The sequence below is a fragment of the Chiloscyllium plagiosum genome, unplaced genomic scaffold (genome assembly GCF_037043375.1).
Source record: "Chiloscyllium plagiosum isolate Xiang-an unplaced genomic scaffold, Cpla_swu_hap1 HiC_scaffold_45, whole genome shotgun sequence".
NCBI lineage: Eukaryota > Metazoa > Chordata > Chondrichthyes > Orectolobiformes > Hemiscylliidae > Chiloscyllium > Chiloscyllium plagiosum.
Genome location: NW_028270183.1, coordinates 103290178 through 103305745, shown reverse-complemented (window position 1 = coordinate 103305745; position 15568 = coordinate 103290178). Strand labels below are relative to the sequence as shown.

General features: G+C 47.3%; 1 protein-coding gene across 1 annotated transcript; it reads right to left on the bottom strand.

Annotated features, from left to right (window-relative positions):
• Positions 1-2896: 2896 nt before the first annotated feature.
• On the bottom strand, positions 2897-9279 carry LOC148136842 (uncharacterized). The gene is made up of 2 exons (XM_087983371.1): positions 9220-9279; positions 2897-4151 (listed from the first exon to the last, which is right to left on the bottom strand). Exon 2 carries the CDS (start codon positions 3908-3910, stop codon positions 2897-2899), a length of 1014 nt encoding a protein of 337 aa, XP_087839497.1. The 5' UTR covers positions 3911-4151; positions 9220-9279.
• Between the last annotated feature and the right edge of the window lie 6289 nt (positions 9280-15568).

The window sequence follows — 15568 nt, the reverse complement described above, 5'->3', positions numbered from 1 at the left end:
ATTGTGGTTTGACGGTCATCTGTGAAAACGCTTTGGGCGTTTAAGACCAGGACCGAAGATAGACCATGGGAAATCAGACTTCTAGATTTACTAAGGAGTAGTCAGGGAAGACTGCAAATGGGAAAGAAATACCCCCCGATAGTCCATTAGGTCGAAGTTAAGTCTATGGACGGACAGTAGTAGAACGAAGGACTTAAAGAAAGAGACCATGATAAAATATTGTTGTTTTATATGGACCAAGGAACCGATCCGCGCCCCCTCCGTAGTTTGGCCCGAGTATGGGTCTGATGAAGACTGGGTGTGTCAAATCCTACATGTATATGTTAACAGAAAACAACCGTTTGACCCAGAAGAGAGCAAATACGCCGCCGCCTGGTTGGCGGGCGACGGTGAGAGTCGCACGCGTCTCTATCCTCTGATTCCCCAAACAGACCCGAGGAAGCCCCAGAAGTCTTGGGACATCCTCACCGACGGTTTGCCACCGTCTGCCCCGCCCCCGTATATACCACCCGCGCACGACCAGGCGCACGACCAGGAGCACGACCAGGCGTCCAGCGCGGACCTCCCTCCTGCGACGGATAAATCCGATCCCCAGCAGGCTACGACCAGTGAGGCAGGGACTGCTGGGGGGGGGGGGGGGGGGCACAGGAGGGGGCGCAGAACCCACCCCAGGCACTAGGAAATCAGTCCGACTCGAGATGCGGTAAGGCCGAGAAGAGGAATTGAGAGCTGGGAGGAGTGACAATATTGAACAGCTGAACCCCTTACGAGAGGTGCCGTTTGGGAACGAACGGACTGGGTTCGTAGTACAACCTTTAAATTCTGGGGATATCCGGCAACTCCGTAACGAACTACCCCGTCTACTGGAGACCCCATCAGTGTGGGAATACAACTGGACCAATTTCTGGGGCCCAGTATATACACATGGGCTGAACTGCAGGCCATGATGAGAATACTATTTAATTACGATGAAATTGTTATGATCCGGAATAGTGCAATGGCCATTTGGGATAGGGAGCATCAGGACGGCCCTCAGCGTGGAGAGCAGAAGTACCCCATAGAGGACCCACGGTGGGATCATAACGATGCGGGGGGACGGGCAAATATGACAGATTTCAGAAGCCTTATAATCAGGGGGATCCAAACCTGCGTGCCCAAACAGCGGAATTTAGCGAAAGCATTCAAAGTTGGACAGAAAAAGGATGAATCCCCGAGTGAGTTTTTAGACCGTTTGCGGGAGTCCATGCGAAAGTATTCAGGTTTAGACCCCGATGGAGAAATAGGCAAGCGCATGCTTAAGGTGCACTTTGTGACTAAGTCATGGCCTGACATTCAGAAGAAATTACAGAAAGTGGAGGATTGGGCTGAAAAAGATGTTGCAGAATTATTACGGGAAGCACAGAAGGTGTACGTTCAGAGGGATGTAATAAGAGAGAAACAGAAGACAAAAATGATGGTGGCAGCCGTACGGGAAGCATGTAAGTCCACTGGAATGGGGGAGGGAGGCTATGGGGGTGTGTTAGAAACGAACATCGCCTCTCAATAATCGCTCTAGACAAATTCAGGAAAACAAAGTTTTATTAGCAAGCCTGCAGAGTTGGGCACCCTTCTGAGAAAAAGGCGCCCCGAGGCTAACAATGTTTCTGATTAAATACAGGACAAGTCCCTCCCCTCTATAGCTCTAAAGAGTCATGCGGTTCACATTCTAAACAGTCAGTATTTTTCCATCCCTTATCACAAAGTCTGCAGCAGACGTTTCCCGAGTTGTTTTTCTACCCTGTAGTCTTATCAGTCAATGACTTGTTTTTCTACTCTGTCTATGTGAGTGGTCTTATCAATCCGTAGCAGCAGATGTCTCGTCCTTTATTATAGAGAAGCATGTTTTACCCTACCCCTATGGCTCTATTCCCCTTAGACTTTGGGGTCATGCACATCTCAATTGTTTGTACCGAAATCGTCTCTCACAATTCCACCCTTTTTTTTAAGGTGTGCATGACAAAGATAAGCCTCCTCCCATCAAGGGCCCGGGAAATCCTTGGTCTTTCGCAGCAACAGCACCTTAAGTTCCTGCGTTCCATGTTGGGGTACCGCCACTGCCTGGAGTTGGGAAATATTTTTCTGGATTAAAGACAGGGGGTCAGGCAGGGTAAGATGAGTAGAAGCATTACGCCCCCCCCAGCCACCAGTAACGCCGTGCGCCACCAACTACCACCTAGGAGACCATCCCACCATCCGATGCCACCAAGAGGACGCCAGGATTGTACCGGCACATGGGCCAATTTCCGAATTTTATCGGAAATCTTCAAAACCGCTTTACCATTATCGTCAATTTTCAGACAGCAGTTAGTCAGGTTAAACTTCCCGCACACGCCCCCTTCCGAGGCCAACAGATAATCCAAGGCAAGCCGGTTTTGGTATATAGCAGCCCTCATCTGATTCTGCTGCTTAGCCAGCAACTCCATGGCCAGGGCGGTCTGATTGGTAATGACCTCTACGACTGCTTGGAGACTGATAATTCGATTTAACATATAGATAGGAGTACGGTATCCCCATGATCCGTCTGTGCCCATGTAGCAGGTCCGTAGTATTCAATAATACGGGCCGGTGGCCACTCATCCCCCCAATCACCGACTTGGATATCCCTTGGCGACCTACGCAGGGAGTCAAAGAGTTTGCCTCCCAAATCATCGCCTTCCTCCCGGGGTAATAGGAAGAATTCAGGTCGTATTAGACCCAGGAAGCATACTCCAGCCCATCCCATGGGCAGTTTGGAATATGCCTGATTACCGCATATCCAAAATAGGCCATCTGGAGCAGGCCCTCTCAGCCTCACAACTTCATCCCACAGCTCCTTTGCCCCAGGGATGCCCTCATAAGGACCAGGACCACTGCAATTTCAGTATTCGGATTCTTGGCCCCGTGGCAGAGTCTGGACAGGATTATCCCAGCATTGATTCCCCTGACAACCACCGCTCCACACTCTTTTCATGCCATCAGAAGGGTCAGCACTTAGCTCGTAAGAGGAGGAATCAGTACGTAACCGAACGCAATTTTGATGATCTCGGTTTGCAATGTACCAAGCAATATTCTCAGGCCACCATACTTGTGTGGTGGCATTCAATACACTCTGACAGGGACTAATTCCTACCTCCACGGTCCCCTTGCCTTCAACACATAACTGGCCCTCAGGGCTATTTATCAGTCTCCACCCCTGGCTTTTCCTTTCGTTGACATGTGTCCAATTGTATTGAAGCAATTCCCATATGTCTAAGCTTTGACCAGACCACGGCCATTGTTCTGACATATGTGGCCCCCCACAAACCCAGCAATTGCTAACATTTAAAACAGTGGCAATCCTAGAGGTGAGATCAATAAACAGGTTTTGTGTTACATCAGGGAGCTCAATCTGCTCTTCTACCTCTTTATATATAGATGGCACTTTAGAGACAACGACCATTCTCTGACGGTCGTGCTCTTTCTCTAACTCCCGTTCAGTGTTCTGAACTCTGGTCTCCTTGACTCTGTCAACCTGCTCTCTGAGCAACACGGAGGGTAGGCCCCACTGCCCATCTTTGTTAACACACACCCAGCGGTCATTTTTAGGGCATCCACGGACTTTGCCACCGTACCCTTTATTATACACTTGATAATAGGGTTTTCCACCCTCCCAACATTCTTGCCGTGCATTCACATCGTAACACCGATCGTTCACATGGGAGTGAGACACAAATGATCCCGAGTAGATCTGACTCCCAAGTCTCACCGTAGTCCGACATTTGTCACATCTCCCCTTGCCCTCCCCCACATACAGGAGTAAACCGATCAATATCCCCACCAATACAGTCCAGGTAGAGTTCATTGTCGCTGTCTTTTCAGCTTTACCACCAATGGCTTGTCCCCTGGCCCGCATGTCCAAGTGCTCTCTCCTTCTGGCGGAACAGGCCCCTTTATCCTCGATGCGTGGGCCCACCCTTTTTCTTTCGTCCGAACAGCGGCTTCAGTTGTTAACAGGACCAGGAACGGTCCTTCCCACTGCGGCTGGAGCTTTTCGGCCCTCCAGGTCTTTACAAGTACCCAATCTCCGGGCTCCACCTTATGCAAGAGGAAGTCGAGCGGCGGAGTCTGAGCCAGGAGACCCTTCCTCCGGAGTTCTGCAAAAGAACGGGATAAGGCCAGTAAATAGTCTCTGACAAATACATCTCCCCCTTATAGAGTGGGACACCCATCAACCTTACTCCAATATGGTAATCCGAACAGCATCTCATAGGGGGAGACCCCGATATCCCGGCGAGGCGCTGTACGTATCTTCAATAGGGCAATGGGAAGGCACTTTGGCCATGGTAACTTAGTTTCTAACATCAGCTTAGTCAATTGGGTCTTGAGCGTGCCATTCATTCTCTCAACACGACCCGAGCTTTGGGGATGCCAGGGTGCATGGAATTTCCATTGGATACCCAGGGCAGTACAGATCAAATGGTGTAGCCTAGAAACAAAATGTGTCCCGCAGTCTGAGTCTATAGATTCCATCATGCCATATCTCGGGATTATGTTCTCTAACAATAGTCGGGCCACGGTTGGTGCATCGGCTTTGGCGGTTGGGAAAGCCTCTACCCAGTGAGTGAAATGGTCTACTATTACTAGCAGATACTTCCATTTCTGTACTGGGGGTAAGTCTGTAAAGTCAATTTGGATCCTCTGGAATGGCCTAATTGCGAGAGGCTGACCACCAGCTGGCATAGAACGCATGGCTTTCTTGTTAATTCGCTGGCAAGTGGGTCATCCGACTATTTCTTGTTGGGCTAACGTGTATATCCCCCTACATACATAGTCTCTCAGGATCGTGTCACACATGGCTTGCACCCCCCAGTGGGTCTGATGGTGTAATCGGTGCAGAATACTCCGGATGATCTGTTTGTTCAGTACTTGTCTCCCATCAGGACCGGTCCACTTCCCGTTAGTTTCTAGCCGGGCACCCAATTGATCCATTTTATCAATCTCCCCCTGGGTGAAGACGGGTTGTTTAGCGAGCCCTTCCCTCAACGGTATTAATGTTAATAATTGGATAGGTTTTTCGACCGCTGCCCGCTTGGCTTCCTCATCTGCCAGCCGGTTTCCCACCGCTTCCAGTGTCGACCACTTCTGGTGACTGGGTACATGGACTACTGCGAGTTCTGTCGGCAACGCCAGGGCTTCCAACGTTAGGCTGATCATTTGTTCGTGAGCTAATTCTTTTCCCCGGGAAGTTATCAATCCTCGCTCTTTCCAGATTTTCCCGAAAGTATGAACGATTCCGTATGCATACTTTGAGTCAGTATATATAGTCCCCACTTTCCCCTCCAACAACTTCAGGGCCCTCTGGAGGGCGTACAACTCACAGGATTGGGCTGACCACTTCCCGGGCAGTCGTCCGGACTCGATCGTCCGTTTCGTTGCGCCATCTACGACCGCATAGCCACTGTACCGTACCCGACTGATGCACCGGGAGGACCCGTCGATGTACAGTTCCTGTCCTTCACCCAGCAGGGCCTCTTGCAGGTCCTCTCGGCTTTTGGTCTGTAAGTCTACAAATTCCACACAATCATGCTCCTGTTCCCCATCTGCAGGACGTCCGTATAGAAACTGGGCAGTGTTGCAACTGAGATCTTTTGCAAAATTGAGATCGTCTCCGGTCATCAAAATCGTCTCATACTTCAGAATGCGAGAGTCTGTTAACCAGTGGTGAGCCTTTTGAGCCAGTATGTTACTAACCGAATGTGGGGAGTATACTGTGATTCTTCCTCCAAAGGTAAGTTTCCGGGCCTCTTCTACTAATATTGCCGTAGCTGCCACTGCCTGGATACAGGTCGGCCATCCACGTGACACAGGGTCTAACATTTTTGACAAAAATGCAACCGGCTGACGTTTCCCTGCCCTCAGCTGGGTAAGCACACCTTGGGCAATTCCGCCGGCGCTGTTAACATATAACTGGAACGGTTCCTTCAGGGTGGGTTAAGCCAATACCGGAGCTCGGATCAGTTTACTTTTAATAATATTAAATCGCTGCCCCTCCTCATCTGACCAGTTCAGTTTTTGTTCTTCTTGTCCCAGTGTGTCGTACAAAAACTTTACTAGAGTGGTGTAACTTTCAATCCATATCCGGCAATACCCTACTAGCCCCAGGAATTGTCTGATTTCCTTCTTCGTCCTGGGTATTGGCATACCCGTAATCCCCGATATTCGTTCTGGCGTGATATGGCGATGCCCCTTACTGACCTGATGGCCCAGATATCTTACTTCTTGCTCCACAAACTGGAGTTTTGTCCTGGAGACGCGTAGGCCCTGTTTCCCCAGGAAGTTCAGCAGGGCAACGGTGTCTGCTCGTACCTCCTCTTCTCTCGGTCCTGAGAGTAAGAGATCATCGACATATTGGAGCAATTGATTCTCCGCATTACATCGAAATCCTCCTAAGATCTGCTCCAGTATTTGTCCAAACAAGTTGGGTGACTCCGTGAATCCCTGCGGCAAGACTGTCCATCTTAACTGTCGCTTTCGTCCTGTGAAGGGATTCTCTCATTCAAATGCAAAAACGTTCCGACTTTCTTCGTCAAGGGGGCAACTCCAGAAGGCATCCTTCAGATCTATTACGCTGAACCATTCATGTTCGGGGGGAATTTTACTCATTAACGTGTAGGGATTGGGTACCACCGGGTATCTAGCCTGGACTACTTCTTTCAACCCCCGCAAGTCTTGCACCAGCCTATATGTCCCATCCGGCTTTCTCACAGGGAGTATTGGAGTATTGAAGGGGGACATACATTCCTCCAGTAGTCCATCTGTGATTAATCTTTCTATCACAGGTTGCAACCCTTCCCGTCCTTCCATAGCAATCGGGTACTGTTTCCTTCTTTCCGGGCCTTTTTCCTGGTAACATGGTGATTTGGAGAGGTTTGATGTTTAGACCCCTCTGTTCCCCTCTCGGTACCATACTCCCGGGTCTATTTGTTGATCATCTTCTTCGGTGAGGGCGAACAACCTTACCACCATTTCCCCGTTACTTGGTACTGTTCCGATCCCTAGTTTGACCTGCAAGTCTCTTCCTAACAAATTAAACCCCGCCGATGGCAGTAGAAGGAGGTCTCGTCTAGTAGTTCTGTTTTCATACCCAATTTCCACGTCCTCCACGACTGGGACTTGCAATGTCTTTCCTCCAATACCAGATACCCCCATAACTGTTCTTCCTGCTCAGGCGCCGGGGGGTATTTGGATTATACTTGATCTTTCAGCTCCCGAGTCCACCATAAATGTGATCTCCGACCCTTGGGGCCCTACTTTCAAGTTTACCAGGGGTTCCTGTCGATAGTCCTTTTGCCCCAAGGGTAGGAACCCCCGACCTCCCTAATCTTCCTCCATCAGGGCGTACGACCGCACTTCCCGCTTGTAACGGGGGCACTCTCGCTTAAAATGTCCCGCTTCATTACAGTAGTAACATCTGAGTATCCTCCTCGTTTCCCTGTCACGGCCTCGAGTTCCTCCACCCTTCCTTTGTTCCGGCCACGGTCCTCTTTTCCTCTGCTCTTGCCACGACTCTCCCCTTTCCTGTTCCTGCCACGGCTCTCCCTTTTCCCTCCTTCCAACTGTCACTTGTTGCACCGTCTACATCATTATCTTTGTCGCCTTCTTTTGCTTCTCATCGTCCCTTCTCACAAACACCTTTTGCGCCTCCCGAAGTAGTTCACTTAGAGGTTTACTATCCCAATCATCCATTTTCTCTAACTTCTTTCGTATGTCCGGCCAGGCTTTTGATACAAACTCTACCCGTATGAGTTGTTGCCCCACTTCCGTCTCAGAGTCCACCCCAGCGAACTGCTGCAAGTTCTTCCTAATCCTGTCTAGGAAGTCTGTAGGGGTTTCCTCCGGGTTTTGATGATTCCCAAAGGCCTTGGTAAAATTGTGCCCCTTCGGGGCTGCCTGCCTTACTCCTTTTATCCAATATTCCCGCATGTGCCTCATGTTGCGCCGTCCTTCTTCCGTTTGCTTATCCCACCCGGGGTCGGAAAGGGGAAATTTCTGCTCCCCTCCTGCTCCTCTCTCTCTCTCCCAGACTAACAGCGCAGCTTGTCGTATCATCTGTCGCTCCTGGCTAGAGAACAATGTTCCCATGATGGAATACATCTCATCCCACGGGTAAGTATTCGGCCCCAGGAACTGATCTAATTGTTCAGCCAGGCCCATGGGGTCCTCCAGTAGGCCCTTCATCTCCCTCTTGTAATTCCGTACTTCAGTACTCGTTAAGGGGACGTTCACATATCCCGTCCCTCCTTCCGCGCCTCCCATGGGCACTTCCCGGAGTGGATTCATCCTTGCAATCGGGACAGAGTTTTGTCTGTGACTCTTCTCAGCTTGAGATCTAGTCTGTACTCCTGAGGCTCCTGGTGGTTCCTCCCCGTTTTCTTCCCCTTCCCCTGAATCGTCGCCACCCGAAGGATTATTTTGTGGGGCAGACGGGGTCACGTAGGGCGGCGGTAACTGATCTAAAGGTTCCTATTCTTTCTGCCCTTTCGAGTCTTCATTAGTTACCCTCATTTTGCAAGATATTGCGACCGGTAGCCAACAGAGGGCGTAATCACTTTCCTCCCGAGTAACATTAGGTTTTGAATTGACATATAAAATTAGAGCTTGCCGAACCCAGTCTTCGTCAGTGCCGAAGTTAGGCCACCACACTGAGTCTCCCTGAATAGGTTTCTGGGACCACGTCTGACAGTATTTCACCATCTTTTTTCTAGATTTTCCTTTTCTCCTACCCTGATCCCAATTATTTAACATGTTTCCTAACGGACTATCGTCAGGTACCCCGGGGTATTTTTCATTGTCTACGTTCAAGCCTACCTTTCCCTTATTCGCCTTGGATCCCTTATTTCCCATTGCTGAGGACTGTTTTCCGTATTATCCCGTGATAATCTATCACTATTTAACCAATTCCCGGACCATCAGTCCCGTGATCGCCCAGGTCCCTTTGCAGGCACCCCCGGTCTTTGGATTCCTGTGTCCTACGTCTCTGTGAAACAGATCACAGGCACCCCGTAGGTCCACGTTCCTCCGCAAACACGGTCTCTGCAAAATCTCTCACAGACGAGCCCCGGTCTCTAGATTCCTGAGTCCCACGTCTCTGTAGAAAAATCTACAGGCACTCCGCAGGTCCCCAGTCCTCCGGAAAGACGGTCCCCGCAAGTCTGTTCTTACCTGGGTTCGGTGCACCGAAATTACTCGATCGTTAACCGTCCCCACTGCCTCGGCCACACCCCTCCTTTGTTTTCCTGAGCCTTCCGGATATCACTCGCTCAAGCCGCGCAGGGCGACAAGCAAGGAATCATGGACTGCCGAATTCGGCAGGGTGCACCTTCTCCGATGTCCTTCCTCAGCCCCCCCCGCGGCCGGAGTGTTGATCGGACGAGCCCCCAAGTTTGTTAGAAACGAAAATCGCTTCTCAATCATCGCTCTGGACAAATTTAGGAAAACAAAGTTCTATTAGCAAGTCTGCAGAGTTGGGTACCCTTCTCAGAAAAAGGCGCCCCGAGGCTAACAACGTTTCTCATTATATACAGCACAAGTCCCTCCCCTCTTTGGCGCTAAAGAGTCACGAGGTTCACATTCTAAACCGTCAGTATTTTTTTATTCTGCACCCTTATCACAAAGTCTGCAGCAGATGTCTCCCGAGTTGTTTTTCTACCCTGTAGTCTTATCAGTCAAGGACTTATTCTTCTCTGTCAGAGTTAGTGGTCTTATCAATCAAGGACTTGTTTTTCTACTCAGTCAACGTGAGTGGTCTTATCAATCTGTATCAAATGTCTTATCCTTTATTATAGAGAAGCCTGTTTTACCCCACCACTATGGCTCTATTCCCCTTAGACTTTAGGGTCATGCACATCTCAATTGTTTATGAAAATCGCCTTCCACAGTATGTATCCGAGGATTCTCTGTGAATCGTGGGAGGAGATTGCAGAATGTTTGACTATAAGCTTTATTTCATCAGTGTTTATGTCATTAGTGCTAGAAGACCCGAGTTTAGCAAATATTGTCCCCTTCTTCGCGAAGGGGAGTAGAGACAATGCTGGTAATTATAGAACAGTGATCCTTAGCTTTCTTGCAGCTAACTTTTTGGAACAGATTATGAGAGATAGGATTTATGATCATCGAAAAAGGAAGAAGTTGATTCGGGATAGTGAGTACGATTTTATGAATAGCAGGTTGTGCCTCACAAACCTTATTGAGGTCTTTGAGAAGGTGAGCAAACAGGTGGATGAGAGTAAAGTGGTTGATGTGGTGGATATGGTTTTCAGTAAGGCACTGTCGGCTGTTGCATGAAATACAGAGTCATGGGATTGAGGATGGTTTAGCGGTTTGGATCAGAAATTGGCTCGCTGAAAGAAGACAGAGTGTGGCAGTTCATGGGAAATGATGATCCTGGAGTTCAGTAACTGATGGTGTACTACAGGGTTCATTTTTGTGTCCGCTGTTGTTTGTCATTTTTATAAATGACCTGGATTAGGGCATGGAATGATGGATTCGTAAGTTTGCAGATGACATTAAGATCGACGATGCTGTCAATAGTGTCAATATCTGCTGACGGTTACAGAGGGGCATGGATAATCTGCAGAGCTGACCTCAGAAGTGGCAAATGGATTTTAATGTGGAAAAGTGTGAGATAATTTACTTTGGAAGGAGCAACAAGAATAAAGAGTTTTTGGCTAATTGTAATATTCTTGGAAGTGTAGATGTGCAGAGCAATCTCGGTGCCCATGTATATAAAACTCGGAAAGTTATCACCCACGTTGACAGGTTTGTTTGCAAGGAGCACGGAGTGTTAGTTTTTTCTTGGGAGATTGATTCAGTTTCAGAGCGAAATTATCACTTTGGAGCTCCAGAAATTAACTGGTGTGGCCGCACTCGTAGAGTTGCGTGCATTTCTGGTCGCCACATTATACGATGGATGTGAAAGCATTGGAAAGGGTGCAGAGGGCATTTTCTAGGATGTTGCCTTCTATGGAGAGATGGTCTTACGAGGAAAGGTTGAGGGACTTGAGGCGGTTTTTGATAGCGACAAGAAGTTTGAGGGCTGAATTTAGAGAGACATAGAAGATGATCAGAGGTTGCCATAAGGTGGACAGTGAAGGCATTTTTCTTCAAATGGTAATTTTGGCACAAGAGCACATCGATGTAAATTGAGGGTGATAGATACCGAGGTAGGTTCCTTTATCAGTGAGTAGAAAGGGTGCTGAATGCCTTGTCTTCAACACTCGTAGACTCAACAACTTTCAGGGCAATTAAATGGTCATTGTATAAACTTGCGGATTATGATGGTAAAATACTAGTCAGATTGGTATCACAGGTCGGTGCAGCGTTAGGGCCAAAGTGAACTTTATTGCGGTGTAATATTCGGTGTTTGAACTGTTCTTCAGCTTGAAGTTGCAATCATTTCTGGTCACAATCAGTAAAACCAACACCTGGCGAGAACCGAATGTGCAACTTCGGCACCTTACGCACTTCCAGTCTGTCGTGCAATTACATCAAACTGACGAATTGCACCACTGGAGCTGCCGTGTACTGATGACCATTGGCTACAGGTCTTACCACTGGGCCCCTCAAACCAATTAGTCCTTTTTTGCTGAAGATCTGAAATGAAACACAGCGAAGAGAAAGTTATACTGATGATGGATTTTCGATTATGGAGCATCAGGTTCAGGAAAATGACATAGTAAAATGTGGTGAAAATAGGCATTATTGAATTCTGTGTTCGTTTACCATGGCTTCCTGCGTTGATCACAGGCAATGTCATGTCGCTACTGTACTGGGATTTTCCTTCTATCGGTATCAATTCGTCAGAGAATTCGATTCACTGGTACTTCACCAGTATCCTTTGGAATGTTCATACGGCACAATGACCCACACTGTACACAACGTCAACAATCTTCTGCATTACTACATCCAAGGACACGTCGCATGTTTTTTTTTATAAATAGTGAAAAAATAATCATGTTATACACGGGCAAATTGAATTTTAGTTTAATCAGTAAAGTCGCAAGAATCCAGCGTAAGTTCCAAAATGTCAGAAATTCACGTTCATTACCTTGGCCAGAATTCTAGCCCAGCAAGAGGGAAATCTGTCCCTCAATCCCCAGCATCCATGTAATCGCTTGCTCCATGTGTCCACTTGGAAACCTATGTGAAGGGATGTTCAGCCTGACAGAGAACTTGTGAGAATCCTCCACTGTCTGACCGAAAGCTGAAACAGGAGCTATCTATTCCAGCTTGGAGGGTAGCGAAGTGGAGGTGAGACAGAAAATATTAATTGGTGTAGATTCACATTGTTCTAATTGTGATTGTTTAAAAACCTGGGCCAGAAAAGACTCAAGCAGAATTGAGCAAAAGTAGGCCATTCTTAACACCGCTCCTGCCCGGCCACGCCATTCTGTACCATCACAACTCACACAGCACTTTTATGTCTTTTTCCATCGTATCCATATCATCGTGTTGCCAAGTGGCTAACACATGTTTATCGATCTCTACCATAAATACACATCGAGGTTATTCATCGCTGAGAGGAAAATGTTGCATTTGGAGCCAGTTGGGTTTCTTCATGAATGTCATAGGTTTTGCAGATGAGCAGCCGAGTCTGGTCTGAACACCTTTCAAACCATAAACTAAAACTCGACTCTGATGAGATTTGCATCCACAACTTTTGAATGGCAGTCTTAAGAAAGGCATAGAAATTCAACGCGCTTTCCATTGCATCACAGAGTCGCGGCCTCACCCAGTTTTCAGCACAAAAGTTTGACTTAGAACGATTTCGTTCGGGACATCCATCTCACATCTGTCTGACTCGTCACACTTTCCAGAATCTGGTCCTTATCCACGTGTGCTCTGGATCTTCAAGTGTTCGGCTACATACTGCTGAAAAATCCTCGTAACACTGAGCATTACCATCCGTTCAGATAAGAAATTCCAGATGAACAACACTCTATGGGTGAAAGCGTTTTTCCTAAATCTCCTCTAAACCGCTTTTCTCCTGCTTTTCATCTTTGTCACTGGTTATTATTCCTTCCCGAAAAGCCTTATTCCTGTCATACATATCTATCCGCTTCATAATGCATGTTAATCAGTTTCTCACTTTGCCTTCTCTGTGCTTAGTTACACAGCCCCAGCTTAGCTCATCTACCTTCACAATGGGAATGGTCCAGCCCTTGGCATTATTTTCATCTCCTGTGAACTTCTCCGCCTGCAATCAGACGGTTCCTGCAGTCTTGCGATTACAACTGACCAATAAATGTTCTTTGAAGAAATGCCAAAATGGCTGAACAAAATCAGCAGCTCTTGTCCATCTATGATGAGAAAGGACAGTGAACGCTTCGAGTCCAATGATTCGTGTTGGGAACTGATGGGATGTATAGGTGGGTGAAAAATGTGGAAGAGGGCGGACAGGATCCAAAATGATTGAACTCGATGTTGGGTCCTGAAATCTGCATGGTCTTTCAGTAGAAAATGAATTGCCGATTTTCCAGCTTGCGCTGTGCCTGGAAGGAGAACTGCAGCAGACCAGAGACTGGTATGATGGCTTGGGTACACAATGCAATGTTAAAGTGACAGGACAGTGGAAGACCGGGGTAATTTTTGTTGATTCTGGACAGAACTTAAGTGATCTCAGCTTTGTCACCGACTCTGTTTTCCTCTCTCCATTGTAGAGAGATCACATTCTCAGCAAGAACTACAGTTTTCTGGATTGAATGAAGTGCAGACAAATCACTGGAAGATGTGTCTGGAAGTTTCCACAGTGAGGAGAGACATCGGAAACCAGCAGGAAATGTATCTTACAACAGAGAACGTTACAGTGCAGTACAGGCAGGTCGGCCCCCGATGGTGCACCGAACTGTGAAAATAATGTGATGTCCATTATAATGAAAATTAACATTTCTTTTGAAACCAATAAAAGCACAGGGAAACAAAAATAGTAAGGGCCTGACTTTTCAGAGGGCAAGTGTTGCAGACAGAATAAAATCTATGTATATTTAAACCGAATTAATAGCAGACTTACAAGGCCAACAAACTACCATATCAACAGTCAAGGAATTAGAAAAAAAAACAACTCCATATCTGGAAAGGAACTCGAATGTTTCAGGCCACTGACCTTGAAGTGTTGTTAAGAAGAAGCGAATTGTGCTTTAAAGCAAATATGTGAAAGCTATCAGGCACCCATTACATGAGGCGTCTTTCTAATGTATTACCTGGTACACGGAAAAACCTGAATTTGATGGAACTCCACGCGCTACATGCTGAAAACGTTCTGGCCCAAGAGAAGGAAAAACGGAAATTAAAGATGGAACAGCAAACACATAAAGCTCAGCTGGCTATGATGCAAATGGTCGGCCAGCCGTTGGAAGGAGGTGCTGCGTGAAAAGAAGGGCTGGCAGAGGTAAATCTGGCGGGTGCTTTGTTTGCAGAGCAATGAGTGAGACAGTGCACGCCCAGACAGTCTCAATCGGCCGTGGGGTCTGGGCAGCAGGGTGACTAATGGAGGAAGGTTGAGGTGGAGGTGGGAAGCCCCAAAGTTACAGGTAAACCTCTTTGCTTTATGCTTGCAAACGAATAATCGCTTATGCTCATCTCTATCACTAACCTTATTAGCACTGAAACATGTCCCATCTCTACACTGAGCATTGAGTTTGCGAAGCATGAACTATATTTTCAGTACAACGATGATGCATATAAGTCAATGCTTACATCTATGTTATATGTGGAAGGTGCACCTCTTACTTTTTTGGAAGATACAAGGGCAACATATTCAGGTCATAAATCAAGGCAGTTCAGAGAGTCGTCGCAAATAAAGATGAACGGAAGCTTCCTGAACTTAATCGGTGCATCAGGAGTCGTGACACGAGATAGATTTACCGCACCCCTATTGTGCAAAACCAGTAATGGGGAAACATTCCAATTCTCATTTCTGTTATCAGAATCTTGTTCTGTATATCTGATGTCTCGGGATCTCATAGTGAGACTGGTGTCGGATTTGCGCAGTACCCCGACGGGCTTGCAGGTAATACAAAAAGAAGATTTAACAGTGCAGGCTGGAAAATACGAATCACGACCCCTGATGCATGTCAGAGAGCGATAGGGTCCATGAGCGATTCACTCACCCAGGAAGCAAGTAGCCATGTTAATCCCATTAACACGGATTATCTTGCTGGAGATATGCTGCACTGCACAGCACACATACACCGCGATGGTCCTGACAAATCATAAGAGAAGGATTGGTTCAGGAGATTGGTTAAACCAGATCAGTTGTTATTGTGCGAATTTTATTGGAATGATCACAGATGTGCTGTCACTTTAAACGTTTTTAAGTATCTGTGACGGTAAGTAGACCCTGTTTTTTTGATGTGGAAGGCTTTTTTCCTCACGGATCATTGGCGAAGGCATCTAGCGACAGGTGTCAGAATTTGGGACCATGGGTACGACAGGCACAAAAAACGAAAGATTGTATCTTCAGAGTCGGTGTGGGTATCTGCTTCCATGCAGTTAAAAGGACGTATAGGAAGAT